The sequence below is a fragment of the Marmota flaviventris genome, chromosome 8 (genome assembly GCF_047511675.1).
Source record: "Marmota flaviventris isolate mMarFla1 chromosome 8, mMarFla1.hap1, whole genome shotgun sequence".
NCBI lineage: Eukaryota > Metazoa > Chordata > Mammalia > Rodentia > Sciuridae > Marmota > Marmota flaviventris.
The window spans coordinates 57,908,669-57,929,913 of record NC_092505.1 but is presented as its reverse complement, the minus strand read 5'-3'; the positions used below and the strand labels follow the sequence as shown (position 1 = coordinate 57,929,913).

At 31.5% G+C, this 21,245-nt stretch overlaps 1 protein-coding gene across 2 annotated transcripts in view; it reads left to right on the top strand.

Moving 5' to 3' along the window:
* Positions 1-21,245, top strand: part of Stxbp5l (syntaxin binding protein 5L) — a 334,167-nt gene that overhangs the window by 190,862 nt on the left and 122,060 nt on the right. For both annotated transcript variants that reach the window (XM_027936010.2, XM_027936009.2), the window contains exons 14-17: positions 8,316-8,356; positions 11,066-11,283; positions 13,918-14,090; positions 18,102-18,227. In XM_027936010.2, the coding sequence (XP_027791811.1) occupies positions 8,316-8,356; positions 11,066-11,283; positions 13,918-14,090; positions 18,102-18,227 (558 nt within the window). The remainder of the gene's footprint in view (positions 1-8,315; positions 8,357-11,065; positions 11,284-13,917; positions 14,091-18,101; positions 18,228-21,245) is intronic.

Below are 21,245 nucleotides of genomic sequence, written 5' to 3'. Positions count from 1 at the left end.
TTCCTTTGGGACTATAAGGCAGCAAATTAGGTTAGAAACGTGAGGTAGAACACAATTGCTCACTTCATAACCATTTGGGAAGCTTTTGGGACCAGGATCTCAATATCCCCTTCAAGAGTATGCCCCCACCTTCCCGTGACCGGAAGACTTCCCACAAGTCTCCACCATTAAGGTTCCACCAACTCCCATTAGCACACAGGCTAGGGACAAATCTTTTTAACACATGGGCCTTTGAGGGCCACCAATCCAAATCATAGCATTTGGGAAGATATGAAAGTAATAGTTTAATTTTAATATATAATTTTGTAATATCTACGGTAACCACTAAAAATAGCATAAGAATATATTACTTAAAGAAAATAGAACAGCATTTTAAAAAGTGATTACTACTTAAATAGTAAAAAAGTGAGAAAAAAGGAGATATAATAGGTTAGATGATTAGAATATTAGAATATTATTGTGGGATTAGTAGATTTAAATCCAAACATATCAATGATAAATATGATTTGATTGACCTCCAAGCCATTTGCAGGAAACAAATATGTGTATTCAGAAAATGTGAAAGTTAATGGAGTAAAAAATATACCATTTAAACAATTGCAAGTGTTGATATAACTTTGCTTATCTCAGATAAGATAATATGTATTAGTTTTCCATTTCTACATAACAAATAACCATGAACTTTAGCAACTTAATACCCATTTATTAGTTCACAGTTCTATAGGCACATATGGCACTGTGTGACTGAGCTCTTTGTCAAGTAACCATGAGACTGATATCAAGAGGTCAGCCAGGCTAAGCTGGCAACCAGAGGCTCTAAAGGAAAATCTACTTCCAAACTCATTCTCTTTATAGGCACAATTTAGTTTCTTAGGTTTATAGGACTAAGTTCTCCATTTCCTTGTGGGCTGTTAATAATGCTATTCTTGGCTTATAGAAACTACCTGAATTCTTTTCCACATTTCCCCTTCCATCTGGAAGCCAGCAACTATATATCTAGGGCTTCTACTGCTTTGAATATCAGACTTCCTCTGTCTTTGACCTTGAGGTCTATATTCCACAGAATTCAGGTGATATGTAAGACCCATACAGTTAGTCTCCCTTTCATAAAGCAAACATAACCTAGGGACTGATATAGTCCCTAACATATTCATATCCCCAGAGATAATATAGAATATGTATTCTAAGAGGCAGGAATTTGGGGAAACGTCTTAGATTTCAGCCTACCAAAGTAAACTTTTAAAAAGCAGTATGAATCTGAGCATGGGACGCAGGCCTGTAATCCCACCAGCTCAGGAAGCTGAGACAGGAGGATTGTGAGTTCAAAGCCAGCCTCAGCAACAGTGAAGAGGCACTATCTCTAAATAAAATACAAAATAGGGCTGGAGATGTGGTTCAGGGGTTGAGTGCCCCTGAGTTCAATACCCAGGACTCCTACCCCACCAAAAAAGAATCAGTGTGAAAAATAAAAAGGTGAATAAAAGTTTGATTCACTTGCAAAATAGGTGAATCCACTAGAATTCTAAGGACAGAGCCTCAAAAAATACACAATGTAAGAATCAACAGAAAAGAGAAAAATACAAAACTGCAACAAATTAGGGAAATTATTGCAAACCTTTCTCTGTTAGTGTTTTTTAAATCTGAGAAAAAATCCACAGTAATAAAGTTTTTAATGTCATAATTAATAAACCTAACCTAATATGTTTAGGATATTGCACTGTACATATGCTTATTGTCTTCAAGCACACATGGGTCATACTCCAAAATTGATTATGCTGGGCCATAATACAAGTGTCAATGTCAAGGAATTGGAATGGAACTTAGAAACAAATGGCAAAAATATACAAAGAAAATGCATGATTTTTGGAAATCAAGTAATTTACCCCCAACTTAGGGATTGATGAAGAAATCACAATGGAAAACATTGAAATATCTCCAACTGAAAGACAGTTATATACAATATATCATTACATTTGGATGCATTTAAGACAATGTTTAGAGATAATCTTATAACCACAATGGTATATGTAATTGTATGTGTTAATAAAAGGACTAAAATTGAATTATTATCTATCTCAAGTTAAAAATGGCAAGTAATAAAACATGTAAAAATAAAAATAACAGCATTAAGAACAGAAGTCAATGAAATAGAAATCAAATGTAAAATAGCAAGGATCAACAATGTTAAAATTGGTTTATGAAAATAAATAATAAAGTTAATAAAGACTTTGCTAGGTTGAGAAAAAAGAATAGAAGAAATAAACTATTAGTTTCAGGAATAAAAAAGAGTATATCACTAAAGTCACAACATCAATTGAAACAAAAGAGTGTATTTATGACCAACATACTAGTCAAATTTAAGAGATAAAATTCTTAAAGGAGATAAAACTGGTTCTAGAAGAAATAGGAAATTGAAATAATAGATTTATTAAAGTAATTGAATTAAAATGTAAAAATTTCCATAAGAACACCTCTGGACCCAAGTATTTTTGCTGGAGAATGCATTTGCATATTTAGGGGAAAAAATTATCAATCATTCATGAAATCTTCCAGAGAATCTAAAAAAGGGAACATTTCCCAACTCTTTTCTACAAGGTTATCAGATGATTGATGCCAAAACCTGGTAAAAGACATCACATAAAAGGAAATTTGTTAGCAATGTCTTTCATGAGTATAAATATAAATCCTACATGTTAGGCAATAGAATTTACTGATATATAAAAAGGGTAATATTTCAGAATCAAGTTGGCTTTATTTCAGGAATGACACACTTATTTATGGAGTAAGAAAATTTGAGAAATTCATCATATAATGAGAATTAGATAAAAAAAAATAGCATCTATTCATGGTAAAACCACTCAGCAAACTCGGAATAGAAGGAAAGTCTGTAGTCTGAAAAAGAGGAAATGAACAAATTCCTAATCACACACATGTTACCAGATTGAATCATGAAGAAATAGAATGCCTGAACAGACTTAAATGACTATTAAGGTGGAAACAGTAATTAAAATTCTTTCATCTTAAAAAAATAAGGACCTGATAGCATTACTGCTATATTCTACAAAGCATTTAAAGAACTATGTCCAATTCTTCTGAAACTATTTTTAAAAATTGCATAAAATTTTGCCAACCTCTTTTTATTAGATCAGAATTACTCTGAGGCCAAAACCATCTAGGGACACACAATGAAAGCTGTAGACCAATATCCTTGATGAACATAGATTAAAAAAATTTTTTTTCAACGAAATACTAAAATCCAATAGCATGTTGAGAAGATTATTTACTGTGATCTAATGGAATTCAATCCAGGAATGCAAGGATGGTTCAGCATACACAAATCAATAAATATACCACATCAACATAGTAAAGGACAAAACCCATGTGATGATCTCAATAGATGCAAAAAAGTATATAATTCAACATCCCTTCATGATAAAAATGCTGAACACATTATGTATTCGTTATGAAAGGAATATACATCCACATAATGGACCCCATTTATTAATAAGTCAACAGTTAAAATACTGAATGGGGAAAAACAGAAAGATTTCTCTGTAAGATCTGGAATGACACAGGGATTCCCACTTTTATCTCTGCTATTCAACATGGTAATTATGACAGTTGTAGCCAGAAAAGTCAAGAGAAAGAACAAAGGGCATCCAAATTGGAAAAGTCACATTGTTGCTTTAAAAATGACATGGTCTTATGTCAAGAAAACTTCTAGAACTCCACCGAGAAATGATCAGAATAAATGAATTCAGCAAAGTTTCAGGATACACAATCAACATACAAAAATAAGTAGTGTTGATATATGCCTATGGCAAAATATCTGAAATTGATATCAAGAAAGCAGTACCATATACAGTAGACAAAAAAAACAAAATACCTAAGAATAAACTTAACCAGAGGTAAAAGAGCTATATAATGAAAAGTACAAAATATTGATTAAAGGAATTGAAGAAGACACCAAAAATGGAAAGTCACCCTATATTCATGGATTGGAAGAATCAATATTATTAAATTATTCATGCTACACAAAGCAATCTATAGAGTCAATGTATGCAATCCCTACCAAAACACCAATAATATTTTTTATACAACTAGGAAAAAAAATTCTAAAATATATATGGGGCTGGGGTTGTGGCTCAGTGGTAGAGCGCTCACCTTGCACGTGTGAGACCCTGGGTTCAATCCTCAGCACCACATAAAAATAAATAAATGAAATAAAGATATTGTGTCCAACTACAACCAAAAATAAATATTAAAAAAATTAAATAAAAATATATATGGAACAACAGTAGGGACTTGGGGATATAGCTCAGTTGGTAGAGTGCTTGCTTCATATCTGGAACACCAATAGCAACAGAAAAACCTCTACATTACCAAAACAATATAAGCAAAACACAAAGCAGGAGAAATTATTTTACCTACCTTCAAAATATACTACAAAGCTACGATAATCAAAACTGCACACTGGGTGGCATAAACAACAAACACACAAACCAATGGAACAGAATAGAAAGCCCAGAAATAAACTGGCATATCTGTAGTCAATTGATTTTCAACAAAGAGGCTAAAGACATGCACTGGATAAAGAATAGTCTTTTCAATAAATCATATTGAGAAGAGTAGATAACTACATGCAGAAGAATGAAATGAGATCCCCTCAAAAAATCAAGTCAAAATGAGTCATAGATCAAATTGTAAGATTTGAAAATAATAGAAAAAAATATAGAAAACTCTTCAGGACATTGGAATGTACAGAATTTTTTCTCAAACAAGATACAAAAAAACATAGGAAACAAAAATAAATGAGATTATATCAAAGTAACAAACTTCTATATAACAAAAGAAAAAAATCAAAAAAATGAAAGGACAACCTAGAGAAGAGGACACAATTTTGCAAACTATAAATCCTACAAGTGGTTGATATTTAAAATATATAAGGAATTTTGGGGGCTGGGGATATGGCTCAAGAAGTAGCACGCTCATCTGGCATGCGTGAGGCACTGGGTTCCATCCTCAGCACCACATAAAAATAAAATAAAGATATTGTGTCCACCTAAAAGCTAAAAAAATAAATATTTTTAAAAAAATATGTAAGGAATTTCAAAAACTCAATAGCAAAAAAGCAAATAGCCTGATTTAAAAATGGAAATAGACATAAACAGACATTTCTCAAAGAAGACATTCAAATGGTCAAGATATATATGAAAAAATATTCAATATATTAGCCATCAGGGAAATACAAATCAAAATCGCAATGATATCTCACTCCAGTATGAATGGCTATTATTTAAAAGACAAAGGATAACAATTATGGCAAGGATGTAGAGAAAAGAGAACCCTTGCACACTATTGTGGGAATATAAATGAATACATCCATTATGGAAAACACTATGGAAGTGCCTCAAAAATTTAAAAATAGACTATCAAATAATCCAAAAATCCCCTTACATGGTACATATCCAAGGAAACGAAATCAGTATGTTGAAACAACATCTGCACACCTGTGTGCCTTGTTGCAGTATTCACAGTCACTAAGAAATGGAAAAACAACCTAAATGTTCATTACCTGATGAATGGATAAAGAAAATGTAGTACATATATCCTAAAAAACTATGAATTCTTGTTATTTGTGACAATATGGTTAGAACTAGAGATCATATGTTAAATGAGATAAACTGTGCACATAAAAACAGTATTACATGTTCTCATTCAATGAGGAATCTTTTTAAAAAGCTGATCTCCTGGAAGTTGGGAGTAAATGGTGGTTACCAGAGGTGAGAAGAGAATATTGGAGGAAAAGGTACTTGATAAATGGGTACCAATTTACTGTGTGGAAGAAAAAGTTTTGGTATGCTATTGCACAGTAGGATGACTACAGCGAATGGAAGAAAGTCTTTTCAATATTTTTCCCATGAAGAAATGATATTTGAAGACATAGATATATTTACCTGATTTAAACATTATAAAATGTATAATTGTATCAGAACATCACAAAGTAACCCATAAAATTTATCAGTTAAAAAATAAATTTAATTAATAGGTTTTAAAAACACAATGATAAATTAGAAAAGAACAAGTTTTTGAAAGCTCATACATTGCTAGTGAGAATGTAAAATGGTACATCTGCTACAGAAAACAATTTGACATCTCCTCAAAAAGTGAAATTGAATTCCCATTTTGACCCAGCAATTCCACTTTTAGGTAAATATTCATAATATAGATGCTTCTTAACTTACCATGGAAAGGTATCCTAATAAACCCATCATAAATTGAAAATATTATAAATCAAAAATGCATTTATTAAACCTAACCTACTAAACAGTACAGAAGAGAGTGTTGGTTGTTTATTCTCTTGATTGAGTGGGGAACTGCAGCTAGCTGCCATTGCTCAGCAATGGGAAAGAGTATTTTATCACTAGCACATGAAAAGATCAAAATTAAAAATTTAATGTATGATTTCTATGAAGTGCATGTCACCTTTGAGCCATTGTAAAGTCAAAAAAATTTAAATCGGGGACCATGTGTAATTGAAAGTAGTTGTTTAAGCCAAAAGTTGTATGTGAATGTTCACAGCAGCTCTAACTAGTGGTCAGAAGGTGGAAGCAATAAAAATGCCCATCAACTGATGAATGGAGAAACAAAATGCATATCATATACATATATTCATATGCAATGAATATAATTCAGAGATAAAAAGGAATGAACTTTGAATTCATGCTGAAATATGCATGAACTTTGAAAACATTTTTACTAAGTAAAAGAAACCATATACAAAAAGTCACATAATGTATATGAAATAACAAAAATAGACAAATCCTTAGAGATAGTAAATACTTCATTTAGTTTGCATATTCATATTCTAGTATTGGGACTTGAACCCAGGGTCTCATATGAGAGTTAGCTACTCTGTCACTTAACCCTATCACAGCTCTTTTTATTTTATTTTGAGATGGTAATGCTAAATTGTCCAGGTGGTTCTTAAACTCCTAATCCTCCTGCCACAGCTTCCTTCCCACTAACCGGGATTACAGGCATGCACCATGATACCTGGCACTTTGCTAATATTTTGTTGACAGTTTTTATGCCTATGGTTTTTTTTCACATTACCTTTATTTTATTTGTCTATTTTTATATGGTACCGGGGATTGAACTCAATGCCTCATGCATGCTAGGCAAGCGTTCTGCCACTGAGCCACAACTCTGGCCCCTTTTATGCTTATGTTTATGAGGGATATTGGTGTTTAATTTTCTTTTCTTGTAAATATTTTCCCCTGGTTTTAGTTTGAGGATAATGCTGATTTCATTGAATGAACTAGAAAGTATTCTATACTTTAAAATGGTATATCTCCTGTTTTGTAAATGAGTTTTTTAAAAATTGTGATGGTCATCTTTATCCAAAGTACATGTATGAAGACATGAATTGGTGTGAGTATACTTGGTATAAACCAGAATATGAAAAATTGTGTTCTATATGTGTAATATGAATTATAATATATTCCACTGTCATATAAATTTTTAAAAATTAATAAAAAAATCGCAGTACAATAAAAATTTTTTTTATTTTCTTTCAGTTATACCTGACAGTAGAATGTATTTTGACATGTTATACATACATGGAATGTAACTTCTCATTTTTGTGGTTGTACATGATGTGGAGTTACACTGGTCATGTATTCATATATGAATATAGGAAAGTTATGTCCTATTCATTCTACTGTATTTCCCATTCCCCCTCCCTTTCCCCAACTTCACCTTTTCCAACTGGGTGAACCTCCTCCGTCCCTGGACCCCACCATCTATTTTGAGTCAGCATCCTTATATCAGAGATGATATTAGGCCTTTGGTGTTTGGGGATTGGCTTAAAGCTGGGAATCTATGAGGTTAATGAATTTTTACAGAATTGACATTACATTATTTATTAATGAGTCATGACTCAATTTTAAATAGGCTTAGGGATTTGTTTTTATATTTCGCTAATTTGAAAATTATCTGTTATCTTTTTCATTGAACAGAAGCAATTTTACTTAAGAATATCATTCATTTTCCATAGGCCATTTTAAACTACTATCACATATAAAGTCTTACAGTAAAATCTAAGGAATTGTTCTTTGTTCAACCTTTAGATTTTTGTGTATTAGTTAAAAAATAAACTATTGTTTTGAGTTTAGAAATGATTGATTGATTTTCATTAGAATTGTATTTTAAAATAAAAAAATTAATAACAGTAACTCAAATTTTTATACATTTGGAGCCATGATGATTTTTTTTATGTGGTGTACTTTAATTAATACTATTTTTTTATCTAGTCATGCAGATGGATCAATAAAATTTTGGGATGCTTCTGCAAGTAAGTTTTAAGTTTATACCTATATAATCGAAAACACTTGGTTAATATTTACTTGTAGCATTCACCACTTTTTAGTTTGGACAGCTAACATTTAAGAAATATTTTTAGCCTAAATGTATGGCTGTTACAAAGATCTATTTCCTATATTGTTAGATCATTTAAAATTATATATATAGTGCTCTTTTCTATAATAGAGAACAAATAGGACTAAGTCACTCTGTCAGCAATCTATTTTATTTACAAAGGGCATAGTGCACCAGAAAATAATATCAAACTTTTGTCACATTAACTGTATTGAAGGAATTTCCTTTGCCTCCTTGGTTGTATGGTCTTGGACAAGTGCTTTTATCCCTCTAGTCTTGACTTTTCATTTCCACTCATTTACTAAGTCCTGTGGAAATCAAAATAAATTATTTGATAATAGTAAAAAATTTTTTATAAATTCTTGAAATTGTGTAATTTAGAAATAAATAAAGTATTATGCTCAATGTTGAAGGACATGCAAATATCCTTAATTCTTCAATATGCCCATTTTCTTTAGAAAAGACAAAAGCACATACATAAATCAAGGCAAAACAAATAAGAATTGTAAATGTAGTACAACCCAAATTCTATTTTTTCATCAGAAATAGCAGAGATTAACTCTGTCCTAGTAGATCCAGGAACTACATTTTAATGGAGTAACAATTAATATGAATTTTTGAAAGACAATTAAGATTTTAATAGGAATAGAATGAGATGAATAAATTGATAATGATTCTAAGTTCCTGAGCATGTGCAATTCAGGAAAATGTAGTTAACTCTTGGAAATAAGGAATATGAGAGGTTTTGAGACCTGAATTTTGCAGTAACACCTGAAAATCCAAATTTCCAGTTGATAGAACAAACAGAAATGGAAACTAATGAAAAAGCAGCATGAAAGTTATATTTGAAGCTATAGAAATGAAGAGCCTTTGAGGCAGAGTATAATAAACAGAAAAAAGCAAAGGACAAAGTTGATTCTTGATTCTCTTATCCACATGGTTGAGTCCTGCAGCAATCAAGCAAACCATCAGCATTAGAAAAAGATTAAAAGATCTAAAGCCTTGGATTCTGAGCCTCTTTCTGACTTCTCACAATAAAGAGCAAGTGATTTACGTGAATCTCAAAAGGGCAACAGATTTTCTTTTGAAGAATCTTTTCATGCAAATCTGAGTTTGTTCCTGGAACAAAATTAATGCATAGTCATTCCTTAGCTTCTAAAATGAAAGAGGACCCTTTAACTCTGCAGCTATTAGAAGGCGTAGCAGCCCTTAGCATGCATAATAATGTTAAGAAGTTAGTTTTAATAAAACACTATTTTTATTACATCCATTGCCAATTTAGAAACTATTTTAGTTTGATATTGTTTAAAGAGATCATTTACAGAATAATGTAAAAAGAAAAATAATCTATGACATGCTGTATAACTTTCATCCAGATTTCCCAAATTTCAGTTTGTCCTACATATGTTTCCCCACCCCAGTCTATCTTACTTTCTTTCCCTTTTCGTCTCCTTCTCTCCCTCTCCTTTTCTTCTTCTTTTTCATTCTCCTTTTACCATTCTGTCACACTGATACACACATATATAAACAAAAGATGCACATATAATATGTATCTAGCTTTTTAAAACCATTTGAGAGTAGACACTATGTTCCTCTAATGCTACATACCTAAATACACATTAAGGGTATTATTTTCTATAACCTAAATAGAGTTATCAAAACCAGACTACTTCTGATACAAAGCTATTATCTCATAATCTTCAGATCTTATTAAATTTTTTCCCATTTTCCAAATAATATCCTTTATAAAAAAAAGAAATTCTAGGATAGTATTTAGTTATTTAGTATTTAGTTAGGATAGTATTTAGTTCTCAATATATATTGAATCTATTTCATGGCATTGATATTTTTTAATTCAGGACAGTTACAAAAGAAGAATCACCTTCAATTTTGTTTTGACTAATGCTTCTGATGATTAAATTTAGATTGTGCACTTTGGGCAAGAATTCTTGATTTTTTTTTTTTTTGAGATTTTTGTCAGAAAACAATTGTAACTTCAGATGGATTGTTATCATGTTCTCAAATGGAAAAATATTTCCCCAAAAATATTATTGAAAACAATTCCCAAATCCAAAGCTTATGAGATAATATTTTAACCTTTTTTTGATGCAGAGTCATTCAGAAGAACTCTTTCTTAAAATAATTACAGATTCTTTGATTTCCAGATATTGCTGGCTGGTAAATTACAGTGTTTCTCATCCAGCAGAAGTAACTTTTTTTTTTTTTTTTTGAGTGCAAGTGCAGAAAACACTTTGGGGTAGCATCAATCATTTATCTAGCAATCAAAAGGGAATATTATGAAAAAGATTGAGGAATCTCCTGTAGGAGAGAATTATATTCAGTATTTCCATGTAAAATTTCTTTACCACACTTTCAGTCAATAAGGATAAAAAATACCTATGTCGTAGGACTTTTCTTGGCAAATACATATTGCTTGATAGATGGTGATGCTCAAAGAATGTTCCCCCTTCCCCCATGGTCTCCTTCCCAGTACTATAGTGATATGAGATCATTACATGGAATGTAATGTAATTTTCCTTACTTGGGTTTTTTATGGTCTAATAAATATTGAATAAGCTTTAACAATATCCTAATTAGAAAGTAACTGTGTTTCAATGTCTTGCAGTAACTCTGCAGATGTTGTACAAGCTAAAAACTTCAAAAGTCTTTGAAAAACAGAAGGCAGGAGAAGGCAAACAAACATGTGAAATTGTAGAGGAAGATCCATATGCCATTCAGATGATTTACTGGTGTCCAGAGAGCAGAATATTTTGTGTATCAGGAGTCTCTGCCTATGTCATAATTTATAAATTCAGCAGACATGAAATTACAACAGAAATAGTGGTAAGTTATTATTTAAAGTTTAACTTTTGCACTTGCACTTGTTAAAAGAAAGCAATTATCAGATTTGGGCTACTTCTTGGTATGGTTTTAAGCCATCAAGAGTGTATAGTATGTGGGGCTAGGGTCATGGCTCAGCCATAGAGTGCTCGCCTAGCATGTACGAGGCCCTAGGTTTATTCCTCAGCACCACATAAAAGTAAATAAATAAAATGAAGATATTGTGTCCAACTACAACTAAAAAATAAATAAAAAAGTGTGTATAGCATGTGACCACTAATATAATTCATAATGTAATTCAGAATTCAGAATTTTATTACTTAATATAACATGGCTTAGTTTAAAATTACAGAACAGTTCTCTATCAAAACTTAATTACTTTCTTTCTGTGTCAAAATGAGCTTAGTATTTTAAGCTAATCTTGCTATTAAAAATCATATGGTTCTCATTTTCCTCAATGATTTCTCTAATTGCTGTTATAAATATATAAAATGTAGTATGCTGATTTTAAATTCTTTGGGTATACCCAAGGAGTGAGATAACTGGGTCAAATGGTGGTTCCATTCCAAGTTTTCTGTGGAATCTCCATACTGCTTTCCAAAGTATTACACTAGTTTGCAGTCTCATAAGCAATATATAAGTGTACCCTTTTCCCCACATCCTCACCAACATTTATTGTTACTTGTATTCTTGTTACTTGTATAATTGCCATTCTGACTAGAGTGAGATGGAATCCCAGTATGGTTTTAATTTGTATTTCTCAAATTGCTATAGATGTTGAACATATCTACATATATTTGTTCTTTTCAGAAGTGTCTGTTTAGTTCCTTTGCCCATTTATTGATTGGGTTATTTGGTTTTTTGAGCTCTTTCTATAACCTGGATATTAATGCTCTATCTGAGGAGCAAGCGGCACAGATTTTCTGCCATTCTGTAGGCTCTCTACAGGCTCTTGATTGCTTCCATGTGTGAAGAAGCTTTTTAGTTTGATACCATTCTGTTTATTGAGTTTTGGTCTTTCTTCTTGAACTTTCAGAGTCTTGTTGGGGTATTTTTAAACCAATGAAATATTGTAGTTATTTGAGATTATGAGGCTCTGATGAGATAAATTAAATCTAATTTAAGATACCTCTAGATAATAGACCTAGTCTACTGCTTTACCATTTTACCAGAAAATGAAGATTTATTTACTCTAGGTATAAGTATTCTAACTCAATAACTAAAATTAATATCACTTTTTAATATTATATTAAAATCCTGAGCTTTAAATCATACATACCTATATTTTACTTCTAGCTTTACCATTGAATACCTATGTGTCGCTGCCACTTACAAGGCTGTAGGCAGTACTAGAGTCTGAGTACAATTCACTTTTATTTCCTACATAATTTTCTGTGTAAATAAAATGGAAAATAAAAATGAACTGGAAGTACTAATAGCAATTTCATAGGGCTTTTATGATGATTATATAAAAATATTAGTAGCATTTAAGTACTCAATAATCGATAATTATTATTTTCATCACTATTGGGTTTTTTGTAGTTTAAGATATTAACAGTCACCTTAGTATGATTGCTATATTATCATTATCATACCCCATATTATCATTTTTGTGTTTTCAATCTCAAGAATATACATTTTAACATTATATATTTGTTATAAAATCAATTGTTATTTTTTTGAGGTGCCAGGGATCATACCAGGGTCTCATACTTACTAGGCAAACACTCTATCACTAAGCTTCATCTCTAACCCTTAATATCAGTTTTAATTAAAGCATTTAATGCAATCATAAGTACTATTTTAAAATAATTTAGTTTTTAAAAAAGTTTTTTGATTACCTATAAAAATCATCATTATGTAATTGTGATCAAGCTAATGAAATTAAACAAGTAAAAGCTATAGTAATGAAACAAATATAAAAAATGTGGAATAGGGGTGGGAGGGAAAGGGAGAGAGAAGGGGAATAGCAAGGATAGTGGAAATTCATGTATGAAGATGTGAATTTGGTGTCAACATACCTTATATACAAACAGAGATTTGATAAATTGTGGTATAAAGGTGTATTAAGAGTTGTAATGCAAAAAAAATTATGAATGTAATGCACTCCACTATTGTCATGTTGGTATGAAATAAATAAATAAATGTTTAAATTTTTTTTTTAAATGTGGAATTTCTTTTGGAAAACTTTTACTGAATTAGTCAGAGACAAAATGAAAGGAAAGTTTTTTAAACTAAAAGTTTTGTACAAATAATATGAACCCATACACACAAATGTACATACAGTTTAATTTCTTTCATTGGACTAATCATTGGACTTTCTCATATATTGTGTCATATATTGAAATGCAGTTTATAGTTTATCTTAAGAAATATTTATTATAGAAAAACTTTATCTCCACTGGCAGGGTATTTTTCTTATAATTCTAGAGAATAAAAATTACTTTTCCGAGACTGTCATTGAATTTTCTGTATAATTCACTACTTAATTCAGTTTGAGATACCTGTCAACTTTACTGTAAGTTGAAATTGAACATATTAATCTGAAAAATAGTAAATAATTACTAACAGCTATCAAATATATTAATGTGATTATTATTATGATGTAGGTTAAACTAAAACTTGATTTTTATTAAGTCATTAGAGGTACGACTTCAGTATGATGTGGAAGATATTATTACTCCTGAACCAGAAACAAGTCCTCCATTTCCAGATCTCTCAACCCAGCTTCCTCCTTCAAGGAGTCTTTCAGGGAGCACTAACACCGTGGCTAGCGAAGGAGTCACAAAGGACAGTATCCCATGCCTCAAGTAAGAGTTTTAAATTGTAAGGGTTTAAAATTTTTAATTTTAACAGTACTTTACATATAAATCATATAATTCTTGAAAACTGTGGCAAATAAATTCACTGTTCTCTCTCAAGTTTTTGCCAAGTGATTTTCAATCCACCAAAGGGTACCCTGGTCTCTTCTTTTACATCCATGAAAAGGGCACAGTATTTTCATTCTTCATTTACTTATTTATACATTTCTGTATATACCAGAAAGATTCTAAAGAAAACATGGCTTTGGTGGAATAGGAAGTTTGGCATGGCAAAAATTGGACACTTGCTTGGTACTTTTCAGTTGCAAAAATAAGTTTATGAATTTTTTTTTAACCTTCCTAGAATAAAAAGAAAACCAAGCTTACTATTACTCTTAGAAAATGTATTATAAAATGTCTCTCATGATTGCTACCATATTATATAATATTTCTTTTCTATAACTGTTGCTATTATTCAATATATTTTAACAAAATTTAGCGTCATTATCAAATAAAACCTAGTTAATAAATCCTACAATAATATTTATCTTAATTGTTGCACTTTTTAGTATAAGGTATAAAGTATTACAGGTATAAAGGAATCATAAAGGACAGTATCCCATGACTTAAGTATTACTGTTTCTCTACTGTCAAAACAAATGTTTCTAGTGTTAATTGAATGAAGAATTAAGCCAAAATAAGGAATTTCTCTAAGCCCCATATGAAAATATGCACGTCCTTTCATTGAAAAACTTTAGATAGCTAGTTTCCTCATTTCTTATGAAAACAGAAAATTTAGAGATAAGATTTTAGGAACAAACTCTATAGTGGTAATTCTTAATTTTTCTCCCAAGTTTTTCTTATGAAGTTAAAAAAAACTAATGAGTGGGGGGACAAAAAACTTTCATAATGTTATGAATTTATGTATTTAATTTTCCCTTTATATCACTTTGCTTATTTGATTTCTTTTAAAATTAAAACTGGAAAGAGAACACAAAAGTACAAGAAAGCACTGTAGATCTATTTGTTAAATTAGAAGATTTTCATGAAAGCATGAGTCTTAATTTCCAAAACCTTTTTTCTTTAAAGTTAAATAATTTTTTCAAATGTTGATGAGAGACTAAAACCAATGAAATCAACAAATATAGTGGAGATGATATGAGCAATAACAATTGTTGAAGTGTAATAGGATTGATTTGTAAAATAGTAAAGAAAATCTTAAGGATAATAAAGAGAATCGAAGTGGGAAAATTAGCATAATCCTATGTTGTGCTTAGGGTCTAAGAACCATGAAGCATAACTGATGCAAGTAGTATTATTAAGTGAATTTCATTCTGAGTGGGTTTATAAATTGTATATAATCCACACTTTGTTACAGTGTACATTGGCGTTCATCCCTAAGTCCCTTTCCTTTGCTGAATTTAGTCTGCCATATATATTAGCTAATTAAAAAGTATTTCAATCATCAACTCTTAATTTTTAGCAATATTACAATTCTTATCAATATATTCATGTTTATGCAATAATTTGATTTTTAAAAAAATTTTGCCTATGTTACTCTATATGTGACTCTAGTCACATATGTCTTGTTAAGAGGGTGAGATTTAAAGAAAAACTTGAAGTGAGGGAATTAGCCAAAGAATATATGGACAAAGAATGTTACAGGCAGAAAAAAACAGCTAGAGTAAAGGCCTTAAAGTGCTTGGCGTGTTCAAGGAAAAGTAAAGAGGTCAGTGTAGTTAGGGGTATGGGAAAGGGCAGGTAGTAGGAGATGAAGTCGGATTGGCCAATCATAGGCCATTTTAGGAACTTGACTTTTATTCTAAATGGAGAATAAGAGTCTTTGTAGTTTTTGACTGATGTGATCAGGTTTAAATATTAAATAGATAATTTTTATAACTGTATTAAAGTGGATTGGGAGATGGAGGGAATGGTAAAAGCTATGAGATTAGTTTGATGACTGTTGCTCTAAACTAATTAGAAATAAAGTTAGAAGGGTGTGGTGGCAAATGCCTGTAATCCCAGTTGCTTAGGAGGCTGAGGCAGGAGGATTGCAAGTTCAAAGCCAGCCTCAGCAAAATCCAGATGCTAAGCAATTTAGTGATTGCTATCTCTAAATAAAATACAAAATAGGGATGGGCATATGGCTCAGTGGTTGAGTGCCCCTGAGTTCAATCCCCAGTACCAAAAGGAAAGAGAGAGAGAGAGAGAGAGAAAGTTAAAGGCTGCCCTATTTAACAAATAAAATGCTGGCTAGATAATAAGTATTTTTTGGTATCACTATATCCCTGTTTTAGTCAGTTTTTCACTGCCGTGACCAAAAGATCTTACAAGAACAATTAGAGAAGGAAGAGTTTATTTTAGGGCTCATGTTTTTTGAGATTTCAGTCCATAGATGGCCAACTTTATTCTTTGAAGCCTGAGGTGAGGCAGAATATCATGGCAGAAGTGTATGGTAGAGGAAAGCAACTGGAGACATGGTATCAGGAAGCAGAGAGAGAAACTCCCTTCACCAAGGACAAATTTACATTACAAAGATATACCACCAGAGCTGGAGTTGTGGCTCAGTGGCAGAGCACTTACTGGCGTGTGAGGCCCTGGGTTCATCGTCAGCACTGAATATAAATAAATAAAGTAAAAGATCCATTGACAACTAAAAGATATACCCCCAATGACCTGTCTCCTCCAGCCTTACCCTACTTTCCTACAATTACCACCCAGTTTAATCCCTATCAGGGGATTGAATTATTGATTAGGTTAAAGCTCTCATCACCCAATCATTTCACCTCTAAACTGTTTTGCATTGTCTCACACATGAGCTTTTGGGGAACATCTCATATCTAAACCATAACAATCCTCAATGTTGCAATGGACATACTTGTAAAAAGCTATTTATTGTTTATTTGAAATTTAAATTTAAATAAACATCCTGTATATTTGTTTAGGAGCTGTAATAGTATGGAAGCAATTGAAGAATAAAAAGTTATCAGATTCTGCCGGGTGTGGTGGTGCATGCCTGTAAACCCAGTGGCTCCGGGGGCTGAGACCAGAGAATCTTGAGTTCAAAGCCAGCCTCAGCAATATCAAGGCACTAAGCAACTCAGTGAGACCTTGTCCCAAAATAAAGTACAAAATAAGGCTAGGGATATGGTTCAGTGGTCGAGTGCCCCTGAGTTCAATTACCAGTACCCCGCCCCCCCCCCAAAAATGTTATCAGGTTCTAGATACATTTTGAAGGTAGCATCAGTAGCATTTGATAATTGATTGGGTGTTAAGTATAAAAGAGGAATATTAGTGAATAATTTTAATAAAATTACTATCAATTGAATTAGGGAGTGTAGGTTTAGAGGAAAAGAGCAGGAATTCAGGTACTGGATGATTAAAACATTTGTTGGGTGGTAGTTTAATGGTCATTCTTTTTATTATTATACTTTACAATTTACATGTGTAACAATTATTACATAGAAAATAATTATATGATAAAATAATTAAAAGGAAGTGATAAAGAACAGTTAAAGTGTGTGCCTGACTGAGCATAAGGTTAACCATTAAGTTCCAAGTGTTGAAATTTGCAAATATTTCAAGACAATTGATATAGCTGCATTAAAATAGGTTGAAAATCATAATCTAGAGTTGAAGTTCTTTATATATGTTCTTTTAAAATATATTTGAAGTATATTTTTTTCCAATGCTCCAGTCTTTCATCTATTATTTTTCTCAAGGGACTAGACCTCTAAAAACATAATTATTTCAGTATTTACTATTCCAGTATTGATTTGTTTTTTTTTATAGTCGTTCCACATCTGGGACAATGGAACAAAATGTGTTAAAGAAGTGACTAGCAATCATAAGAGACTTGGTAGAGTTTTAGAAAGTTAGAAAATAATGACCATATTCATGATGTGCCCAGTGGCTATATTAAATATTTCTGTAGGATGATTCAGTTAAATTCTCAAGATAAACATGGGTATGCTTACTTAAACTGTATGTGATAGAATTATTTTTTTCTCTTTCATATAGCGTTAAGACACGACCAGTTCGAATGCCTCCAGGATATCAAGCAGAACTTGTTATTCAGTTGGTGTGGGTAGATGGTGAGCCTCCTCAACAGATTACTAGTCTTGCTGTAAACTCAGCATATGGAATGTAAGTAATTAAACTTTCTTTCTGATTAGTATTATTTAATTTTTACATTTTACATGTTTCTTTTAAAATATTTAAGTGAGGTCTTTAAAATTAGAATCCCTACCCTCATTTTCATTAGATTGAATGTAGGATGAGAAAATAATAATTCAAACTTAAAATATTTATTCTTTTTTGATGTCAAACTTGAGGTAGTGTGCCCACTTCTGATATTATTAGAAGGTTGTTAGGGTGATACTACAATTGTACTTTTTTGTTTGGTTGATTTTATATTTTCTGTATCTTCTCTCCTTGGATTTCCTTTTCTTTTGACTTGGCTTTTAGAGATCACTAATTCTCTCTCCAACTAATATGATGGTAGATCCACCATGAAGTTTAATTTCAATTATTTTATTTTTCTGTTTTAGACTATCCATTTGGGTCTTTTAAAGATTTCAGTTCTTTTCCTAAATTGCCTCTCTTGTTTACTTCTTTGAACATGTTGAATGTAGTTACTTTAAATATGTGTTTGATAGCTCCATCTTTGATAATTATAAGTATTATCTTGGTTTATGGTACATTATATTGTATTCATATGTGCCAGATTTTTTAAAATATGTATTTTTTAATTGAGACATGCACATTATAATTTGGGTTTAGAAACTCAAATGATGTTATCACCCTCCAGAAAGTCTTTACATTTCTTCTGGAGATCTACATTAGGAGAAAGGCTGAGAACTGCATAATCCAACCAGATATCAGATCTTTGGATTTTATTCTGTTATAAGTCTACTTTAATTCCTTATTCCTAGGTCATAGCCCTCCGCAAAGATTGCATCAAACTATACTCCCACCAGCACTGTTTGAGAATGCTTGTTTTCCCACAACCTTTCTAACAATACTGTTAATCAAACTTTTGATACCTGTCAATTTGTTCAGTAAAAATTGATGTGCCATTATACTAGTAGAATTTTCTTGTGTCTTCAGTGAAATTGAACAGCTTTTATGTACTGTGACATTTCTATTCTTTGTCCATTTTCCTGCAGAATTGTTGACCTTTCTTGTAAAGATTTGTAAAAGCTATTAATATATTAGGGGTATTACCTACCTTTGTCATGTAATTTGAAAAGACTTTTTTTCTGCTTTTGTTTGCTGTAAGACTTTGTTTAGGATGATGTTTTCACATGGGTAACTTTTTGTGATACTATTTCTTATTTTTATGTCTCTGGATTAGGCCTTCCTTTATGATAATAAAAATTATGTTCTCACTAATATATTGTTTCTATTAGATATTAAATATTTAATCTATCTATAATTCATTTAAATATAAAGTATGAAATAAGGATTAAGCTATATTTTTTCTGATGACAAGAATTATATTAATACCATTTTTCAAATACCTCTTTTTTCTGCTAATTTGGCATCAACATTTTAAAAATACATTTCTTTGTATATTTGGTTCTCTGTATTTTCAAAGCTAAGTCTAGTGGATCTCCAAACAAACTTGAAGTCTTCAGTAAGAGAAAGTACTTAAAAAAAAATCTATCCTGTGTTACTGGAGTTTACTATTAGAAGGTACATTTATGACAGATGTACGTGCACATATATATTAGGTATTTGCTTCTTCATTGGAAAAGTCTTTGATAGGAAAGCTGACTACAACAGCCAATTGGGGGAGGGGAAAGAGGTGGAAAGGACTTTGGGACAGCTTATTGTTAGGAAAGGTAAACTGAAGCACAGTAAAGATTTTAGAGAGTTTATTTGAGCAAACAAATCATGAAATGGGCTTTGCTCCAAACCAGAAGTGGTTTAGGAGCTCCTCTAAAAGAACACAAAGAGGAGACTTTTATAAAATGGATATAAAATTAAAACAAAGAAAATATTTCATAGGTTACAGTTACACAATGCCTTATTAGTTTATCCTATGGGAAAAGCTTTAAATAATTATAAATTTGATGATTGTTTCTGATTGATTGAGATAAAGTTTTGCTTTCCTTTAATATAGGCATTTATAAGAAATAGTTGAAATTTCATTTATGTCTGCAAATAAAGCAATAAGATGGTCACTTATAAAGCCTGCATTTTTGTCTACTCATTTTCAGTCCTGATATCCATTTTAATTTATTTTAACACATATTTAATATAAGAATATATGGTTATTCTTTGGCCCATTTTTTGCATTTTCCTTAACATATTTCCACCAGAGATTTCCTCAGAGTAGCCTTTGCTGTCTGTATTTCTATCAACATTCTGTTCATGGCCTCTTAGGAAAGCACTAGGAATATTGAAGCTTTCCCTACTGTCTTTTACCTCCCTCTGAGTCCCATTTAAAGCTCATAAATTATCAAGAAGAAAAAGAATTAAATGGAAAAATTGCAGAAGAAATTTGAACAAACATGTCACAAAAGAAGATATGCAAATGGCAAAAATAAAATAACACATATAAAATACACATACTGGAATGTAACACATAATGATATTTCAGCTAATGAAAGACCACAACAGTGGTCCCACAAGAGAATAACACCAAATGACATTGTAGCCATCTTAGTTTGTGTAAGTATACTCTGTGATATTCACACAAGGACAAAAATGGCCTAATAACACATTTCTCAAAATATATCCATTTTGTTAAGCAGTATATGATTGTACATGTGTCTTGCACAACCACATTAGTAATATTGGTAGTGGTGGCAAAAATATTGGGTAACAAGAACTTATATAATCTGCTACATAGAGAGTAAATTGGTGTATTTATTTTATAAAATTATCAGCCTTATTTACTTTGTTTTAACATACATACATATGAATACTCTACAACCTAAAAATTTCTGTTATGATTTGGATGTGAGGTATCCCCCAAAAGCCCATGTGTGAGACAACATTCTATTCATGGCCTCTTAGGCAAGAAGGTTTAGGGCAGAAATGATTTGCTAATGAGAGCCTTAACCCAATCAGTGAATCAGTTACCTGATGGGATTCATTGAGTGGTAATTGAATTCAGGTAGAGTGTGGCTGGAGAAGGTGGGGCATTGAGGGCAT